This window comes from Sorex fumeus, unplaced genomic scaffold, assembly GCF_029834395.1.
Source record: "Sorex fumeus unplaced genomic scaffold, SorFum_2.1 ptg000063l, whole genome shotgun sequence".
Lineage (NCBI taxonomy): Eukaryota > Metazoa > Chordata > Mammalia > Eulipotyphla > Soricidae > Sorex > Sorex fumeus.
In genome coordinates, this window is record NW_026606120.1 from 44,327,957 (window position 1) to 44,337,303 (window position 9,347).

At 37.9% G+C, this 9,347-nt stretch overlaps 1 protein-coding gene across 1 annotated transcript; it reads left to right on the forward strand.

Annotated features, from left to right (window-relative positions):
• The first annotated feature begins 1,237 nt into the window (after window positions 1-1,237).
• On the forward strand, window positions 1,238-2,164 carry LOC130035959 (olfactory receptor 1A1-like). The gene has a single exon (XM_056127904.1). It carries the CDS (start codon window positions 1,238-1,240, stop codon window positions 2,162-2,164), a length of 927 nt encoding a protein of 308 aa, XP_055983879.1.
• Window positions 2,165-9,347: the final 7,183 nt, after the last annotated feature.

The following is a 9,347-nucleotide window of genomic DNA, read 5'->3' on the forward strand; positions in this document are numbered from 1 at the left end:
CACTGTGCTATTGCTCCAGCCCTCTTTAGATATTATTTTTCATTATTTCTTTTGAAAATAAGCAACCAATTATCTATCACTCTTTACTGAATATTCATCATTTTCGTGCTTATACACTAGCATATGTCATATACTGATTCAAAACAAATACTTATTGTGTCCTGGACTTTAGTTTTTTCATAGATCTATTTTCCATTTCCTATATCAGTATAAGCACTGTAGAGTGTAGTCAAACTATCCCTGTCTCCATAATTCATCCTTAGGGGGTAAAAAATCTTATAAACTACTTTAAATAGGATATGCAGAGTATGGTATTCACTTAGACATATTGACAATATGAAAAATGTGAAAATATAGTAAATATCAAGCATGTAGACATAACTAGAGTAGTCTGCTAATAGTTGATAATGTTACTGTGAAGTTGAAGTTGCATTATTTCCCAAAAGAAATGATGAAGAAAAAAGTCAAATAGTCAAGTCAAAGAGTCAACTATAAATAAAATCTTGAGAAAGAAATAAGAATCTGTCAAAAAAGAATAAAATAATATATGGAATATCTGGGAGGGAGTTCATGAGATTGTGTTTCTACTATCTATTCTGCTTTATTAATGATATACAATCTTGTAATGGCATTGTAGAAATATGGTAACATGACCTCCTATCACACTGGGATTGTTCAGTGGAGAATTTTCTAATTGGACATGATATTCTCTATATGGCATATTATTGGTAATGAAATGTTTTCTTCAAATATTCCAAAATGTTCTTTCTTTATTATGAGTAATACAATTAGTGTGCAAACCAGTTTTTCCATTAAGTTCCTGAGAATAAAGACTAGGTGATATATGTTCAGTAAATGGATAAATAAATAAATAATTTTTAATGTTTTATATGCTCAAATCTTCCCATGAGGCCTAAGAAAATATACGGCTGATGCAATATGATATTTAATTATTTGTTAAATGAGTAAATCCATGGTGCTTGGGTGGCAGTGCTGGGACTGGGAAAATGAGAGTCTCTGATGCACATTACTTATTTCTCTGATATGTATAGAAATGGCAATCATCTAATTGATTAACAGAGGTTATTCTAAATAGACCATCTCTGGATTTCTCATTCTCAAGCAGGAGTACATGTAATAAGTGTGATAGATAGAGGAGTTATTGCATAATCACTAAGAAACAAGAAGTATTGAATTAATAATTCTGCATTCGTCTTATCTTTATAAGGGATCTGTGATGGAAGAAAACCAATCCTCTACTCTAGACTTCATTCTCCTGGGAGTTAGTGGTCAGCAAAAGCAGGAAGAAATCTTCTTCATTCTCTTCGTGTTCATTTATCCCATCACAGTGATTGGAAACCTGCTCATCATCTTGGCCATTCACTCGGACACTCGCCTTCACAGTCCCATGTATTTTCTCCTTGCCAACCTCTCTTTTGTTGATATTTTCTTTTCTTCTGTAACTATCCCTAAGACACTGTCCAACTATATCTTGCAAAGCAAAGCAATCTCCTTTGGGGGATGCCTAGCACAAATGTATTTTATGATTTCTTTGGCTAATACAGATAGCTACATCTTGGCTGCAATGGCATATGATCGTGCTGTGGCCATCAGCCGCCCACTCCATTACACAACAATTATGAGCCCACGATCTTGTGTCCTGTTAGTTGTTGGATCATGGGTAGTTGGAAACACTAATGCCCTCATCCACACACTGCTCACAGCTAGTTTGACTTTCTGTGGAAATCTGGAAGTAGCCAACTTCTACTGTGACATTGTCCCTTTGCTTAAGTTATCCTGCTCTGACATCACATTTAATGTAAAGATGATGTATCTAGGGGTTGGTGTATTTTCTGTGCCCTTAATATGCATCATTATATCCTATGTCCGGGTCTTTTCCACAGTCTTACGTGTCCCGTCCACCAAAGGTGTACGCAAAGCCTTCTCCACCTGTGGCTCCCACCTCACGGTTGTTTCTTTGTATTATGGGACAGTTATGGGCATGTATTTCCGCCCTCTGACTAGCTACAGTTTAAAAGATGCTGTGATAACTGTGATGTACATGATTGTGACTCCAATGTTAAATCCATTCATCTATAGCCTGAGAAACCGAGACATGAAGACTGCCCTGGGAAAACTATTCAGCAAGAGAATCTGGTTATAACCAATTCAGGCATCATGTTAGGATGCACTTGGAAATCCATACCAATGTCAACAGGCTTCAAGAATTTTCTTTTGACCCTCCCAACAAGAAATTCTTTGTTTCAGTAATGTGGCAATGATTATGATACCTCTTGTAAAACAATCTCTTTATATGTTTTTTCACTATTTCTTTCACAGTGGTTTTTTAAAAAATGGGGTTGGGTCTCATGTCCAGCTACTGTTCTCACTATTAAAGTTGAGAAATACTGAGGCTATCTATATTAAGAATATCTATATCTATATCTATATTAAGAATAACAATATCTGCCCTGTCACTATTGTAAGATACATGTATCACAATAACTCATGTCTTGAACTGTTAAATCACTATTTAGTTAGTTCTTTTTAATGTTGAACTTCATGAGTGATACACACACACACACACACGCACGCGTGCGCACACACAAACACTATTAGTCCTTTATCGAATATACTAATATACTGTGTGTAAACATTTTCTCCAATTCATTGAGACCTGACAGACCATATGGGATTGCTGTACTCTTTCCAGTTCCCCAGTTTTGTTTTGTTTTTTTGCCATATAATATACTTTCAATTTGAATTTTGTTCATTTTTTAATTAATTAATTAATTTTTAATGGAATCACCATGAGATAGAGTATTACAAAGCTGTTTATGATTGAGATTCAGTCATACAATGTTCCAATACCTAATCCTCCACCAGTGTAATTTCCCAGCACTAGTGTCCCCAGTTTCTCTCTCATTCCTTCATGCCACCCCTCACCCCCACCTGCCTCTATGGCAGGCACCTCTCTTCTCTCTCTTTCTAGGCATTATGGTTTGCAATATAGATGCTGAAAGATTATCATGTATAACCTTTCACCTACTTTCAACACTCAGTTCTTGTCCAGACTGATCATTCCAACTAGTATTATCATAATAAATCCTACTCTATCTTAACTACCCATCTCCCTGTACTTCTGGAAGCCTCAGTATTCATGTCCACACACCAGAGCTGCCACCCAGTTGAAAAAGTTATTCCAGCCTTATCTTCCCAACAAAAATACTGAACGCCCTTGAACATGATGACCTCTTAGTTCCTATATTGCAAACCATAATGCACAAAAGGAGAGAGAGAGAGAGAGAGAGAGAGAGAGAGAGAAGTGTTTGCCAAAGAGGGATACTGGGGGATAGGGGGTGTTGGAGGAGGGAAACATGCAACTTTGGTGGTAGGATGTGTACCTGGTGGTGGAGGGATCGGTGTTTGATCATTGTATGACTGAAATCCAATCATAAACAGCTTGTAATGGTCTATCTCATAGATATGCAATAAAAACTTTAAACAAAAACAATTTCCCTTTCTGGGAACCAAAGAAATAGTATAGTGGCGCACTTGTCCATGGCTGACCTGCGTTCAAGTGGTCCCTAAATTGTATCTCAAGTCCCACCAGGAGTAGTCCTTGAGCACAGAACCATAAGAAACCTCTTACGTGGCCCCAAAATTAAAAAATAATATTAGTTTCCTTAAATTTCTTTTAAATATATTTTTCCAAATACTTAAATAGTTTCTACTTGTTTTACTTTGAAAATATATCCTGAAAACTGAAACAAGGCAGACATCAATAAAGCTAATAGGATGGTGCAACTTGAAGCATATCTGGAGGAAAATGAAATTTAACAAATTTTCTTTTTTTAGATTTTTTATTGAAAAAATACAGTTACAGATTTGTAACTATACAGATACAGTTACAAAGCTTTCATGATTGAGTTTCAGTCATACGATGATCTAACCCATCCCTCCAGCAGTCCACATTTTCCACCACCAATGTCCCAAGTATCCCCCCATCCCAACTCTCTCCCTGCCTCTATGGCAGACATTTTCCTTCATACTCTTTCTTTACTTTGGGGCTTTATGGTTTGCAATGTAGATACTCAGAGGCTATCATGTTTTGTCCTTGATCTACTTTCAGCACACATCTCCCATCCCAAATAACCTCCAACCATCATTGACTTAGTGATCCCTTCTCTATTTCAGCTTCCTTCTCCCCCAGCTCATATGGCAGGCTTCCAACCATGGAGCAACCCTCCTGGCCCTTGTGTCTACTGTGTTGAGTGTCAGTCAGTCTCATATTATGATATTTTATATTCCACAAATGAGTGAAGCCATGATATGTCTGTTCCTCTCTTTCTGACTCATTTCACTTAGCATGATACTCTCCATGACCATGCACTTATAATCAAATTTCATGACTTCATCTTTCCTAGCAGCTGCATAGTATTCCATTGTGTATATGTATCAAAGTTTCTTTAACCAGTCATCCTTCTTGGGCATTGGGGTTGTTTCCAGATTCTGGCTGTTTTGAACAGTGCTGCAATGAACATACAGGTGCATACGTCATTTCTACTGTGCTTTTCGGCACCCTCGGGATATATTCCCAGAAGTGGTATTGCTGGCTTATATGGAAGCTCAATTTCTAGTTTTGAAGGAATGCCCAAATTGTTTTCCAAAAAGGCTGGATTAGTCGACATTCCCACCAACAATGAAAGAGAGTTCTTTTCTCCCCCACATTCGTGCCAGCACTGGTAGTTCTTGTTCTTTTGTATGTGTGCCAGTCTCTGTGGTGTGAGATGATATCTCATTGTTGTTTTGATTTGCATCTTCCTGATGATTAGCCATGTAGAGCATTTTTTCATGTGCCTTTTGACCATTTGTATTTCTTTTTTGAGGAAGCTTCTATTCATTTCTTCTCCCCATTTCCAGATGGGATTGGAAGATTTTTTCTTGTACAATTCTATTGGTGTCTTGTATATTCTGGATATTAACTCCTTATCAGATGGGTATTGAGTTTAATGTAGTATTTAACAAAGTTTCAACCTCTCTATCCTGTATAAAATTTGAAGATTTTGGAAAATGATCCAACAGTTACATGAATACTAATAAAAAGGTAGTTATTTGGTAGTAAATCCTGCGGTATAAAGACAATTATAGAGGTAGTAAAATAAGAGTTAAATTTTTCTAAGAACTCTGTGACTATTTCATTGATTAAGGATGGTTTCAATATCCATAAGGTACATGGAGGAAAATGTAGGCAGAATTCTCCATGATATTGAAGCTAAAGGCATCTTTAAGGATGAAACACCACTGACCAAGCAAGTGGAAACAAATATAAACAAATGGGATTACATTAAACTAAGAAGCTTCTGCACCTCAAAAAAAAAACAGTGACAAAAATACAGAGCGATTCCATGGAATGGGAAAAATTATTTACATAATAACCATCAGATAGGGGTTGATATTCAGGATACACAAGACACTTGTAGAACTTTACAAGAAAAAAACTCCAACCCCTCAAAAAATAAGAAGAAATGAACAGACGCTTCCTCAAAAAATAAATACAAATGACCAAAAGGCACATGAAAAATGCTCTACATTGCGAATCATCAGGGAGATGCAAATCAAAACAACAATGCAATATCAGCTCACACCACAGAGATTGGCACACATACAAAAGAACAAGAGAAACCAGTGCTGGTGTGGATGTAGGGAGAAAGGGACTCTCTCTCATTGTTGGTGGGAATGCCGACTTGTTCAGCTTTTTTGGAAAACAATATGGACATTCCTTCAAAAACTAGAAATTGACCTTTCATATAAGCCAGCAATACCACTTCTGGGAATATATCCCAAGAGTGCAGAAAAGCACAGTAGAAATGACGTATGCATTTGTATGTTCATTGCAGCACTGTTCTCAATAGCCAGAATCTGAAACAACCCAAGTACTCGAGAACAGGCGACTGGTTAAAGAAACTTTGGTACATCTACACAATGGAATACTATGCAGTTGCTAGGAACGATGAAGTCATAAAATTTGCTTATAAGTGGATGGTCATGGAGAGTATCATGCTAAGTGAAATGTCAGAAAGAGAGGGATAGACATAGCATGACTGCACTCATTTATGGAATATAAAATATTATAGTATGAGACTAACACCCAAGAACAGTATAGACAAAAGCCAGGAGGATTGCTCCATGGTTTGCAAGCCTGCATCATGTGCTGGGGGAGAAGGCAATTGGAATAAAGAAGAGACCACTTAGTCAATTGTGGTTTGAGGGTCACTAAGGATGGGACACATGTACTGAAGTAGGCCTCTCAGTATCAGTATTGAAAATCATGATACCCAAAAGCAGAGAGAGAATAAAAAGTATGGTGCCTGCCACAGAGGCAGGGAGTGAGGTGGAGGTGGCAGGAGGGATAAAGGGGACATTGGTGGTGGAAAATGCACGCTGCTGGAGGCATGGGTGTTCAATCATTGTATGACTGAAACTCAATAATAAAAGCTTTGTAACTCTATCTCAGAGTAATTCAATGAAAATAAAGAAATAATGGTTTGAATATTAATACATTTGATCCTCAAAACAATTTCATGAGCATAGTACTGTTTTGCTATTACTTTTACTTAATTATAGAACTCAGTAGACACATTAAATAACTTCTCAAATTCCACTACAGCCAGAAAGAAATAGAGCCTTAATTGAAACCCAGTTGGATCTAATCTAGCCACCCATAGTATACAGAAAGTTAGTGATTTCCCTGCACAGGAGGTGCTATGTTATTCTTTTACCATTGACCATAGGTGGAGCAATAGCACAGGGGTAGGGCGTTTGCCTTGCACACAGCCAGCCCGGTCAAGCCAGGTTCGATTCCTCCGCCCCCTCAAAGAGCCTGGGAAGCTACCGAGAGTATCTCACCCACACGGCAAAACCTGGCAAGCTACCCATGATGTATTCAATATGCCAAGCACAGTAACAATAAGTCTCAAAATGGAGATATTACTGGGCCCGCTTGAGCAAATCGATGAACAACAGGAGGACAGTGACAGTGATATGCATCATGAAGTGAACTAAATAACATCCAGGAACCTTCTACCTCTAAAAACCTAAATTGCACTGCACTGTCCTCCCATTGTTCGATTGACTCGAGTGGGCTCCAGTAACATCTCACAAAAAATTGTGAGACTTTTTGATACTGTTTTTGACATATCGAATACATCATGGGGAGCTTGCTAGAAATCTAAATTTTAAAAAAATCTCTCAGACACTATCAAAATACTAAAAGAAGAAAGCTTGTCCAGACCAAAGATACTGTTCAATGAGCTGATAGCATGCTTTGAAGACGCTATCAAAATACTAGAAGAAGAAAGTTTGTCCAGACAAAATATATTGTTCAATGGGCTGATAACATGCTTTGAATGCAGGAAGCCTGGGTTCAATCCCCAGTCAAAAGGCCCCCTATATACCACTTGGAGCAACTGAGCACAGAGCTGGGAACAGCCTTTGAGCACCACCAGTTGTGTGGCCCATGCCAAAAATAAAGTGATAGCACAGTGATAGGACATTTGCCTTGCATGTGGCCAACCCAAGTTCGATTCCTCCAACCCTCTTAGAGAGCCCAGCAAGCTACCAAGAGTATCTTGCCCGCAAGGCAAAGCCTGGCAAGCTACCTGTGATATATTAGATATGCCAAAAACAGTAACTACAAGTCTCACAATGTTACTGGGTCCACTCAAGCAAATCCATGAACAACAGGAGGACAGTGCTATAGTGCTTTTATACAAAAGACAAAGTAGGATTCTTTTTTGCAAGTTGCATACCAGAAAGCCATAATAGAAAACCAGGAACTCAGTTGTACCACAGTTCCTGTAGCCCAAGAACAGTTCTGGTCTGTGTTGAACATCAGAGAAGAGGGTTCCAGGGTCCAGTAGAGAGGCTGAATGAGGTTGGCCCAGAACTTAGACCCAGGAGACATAGTCTCCAGGAAATCCTCTTGCCCCCACTTTTCCTTCTGAAAAAAAAAGACAAAAATAACAAAAAACAACTCTACTCTTGAAATACTAACTCTTGAGAGGCGCCTTGTCCCCCTCAGGGATAGCTTGCACAGTGTAATGAATCTCAACAATTACTTAGACTGTGGTCACAATGAAGACCCAAAGGAGTCATGTTTCAGGAGACTTTATAAGCTGCTGAATAAGTTACTATTTTCTCTATCCTATGAACCTTCTGCTTCTTTGAAAAGGAAACTAGACAGCTCACTTTATGTCCACTGCAAGGTAGCTCCTTCTACACCTTTATGTTTCAGGGTTGGGAAACTCATCCTTCGCTTTGCAGAACATCTCGGCTCTGTCTTCTCTGCCTTAGAAATGAATGACCCACTCTCTCACATGCCTGAGTCCCAAAATGAATGCTTACAGATACTAGACCAGCTGGCTGTGAACTTCTCATTTGTGTAGGAGTGAAACCTTTATGATATAGAGCGGGTATATATATGATATACCCCTGATATAAACTGTGAATGTTGGAGAGAGATTTCTATGACATATCAAGGGATAGGTAACTAGCACATGCAGTGCATGCGTTTTCTTCTTGGGCCCTCCTCAAACCTCCAAGAGGTAAGTAGAACTGTCATTTGTCAAATGGAAAAAAATGGTGAATTGGATTGCCTGACAGTTTCTATAGAGATAGTGATAAAACTAGGAATGATACATTGGCTTGGGAAGACAGGGATTAGAGAAAAATAGAGAAAAATGGAGAGAGAGAGAGAGAGAGAGAGAGAGAGAGAAGAAAGAAAGAAAGAAAGAAAGAAAGAAAGAAAGAAAGAAAGAAAGAAAGCATTCCATCCTTACAATTAGTTATCCATAGGCCCTTATCCAGGAAAACAGTATGATTTGATTTATCTTTCCCAATTTTTCATCTGCTGATTTATGTGTACATATGCACACACTCACACTTATATGAGCCTATCATCCTTTTTTAAAATTTTATTTTTATAAAGTGGTTCACAATAATTTATTATATTCAGTATTCCAATGCCAATTCCACCACTATTACATCTTCACACCACCATATTTTGAATTTTTCCCCCAGACTCACAAAGCCTGTCCCCAAAGCAGGAACTAATAATTAATTTTGTATTGCTTGTTATGAATAACCCACTAAAACTCATAAAAAAAACTTTTCTTATAAGAAACTGTGTGAAGATTGTTGTATTTCACCCTGGAACCATTAAGCCCTTGTATGAGATTACTAACATGTTATTAAAAGTTGAGCCTTGTCTGTGTGTATATGCGTGTGCATACATATGTGTGTGTATATATATATATATATATATTTGATATCGGTTGCTTTCTACT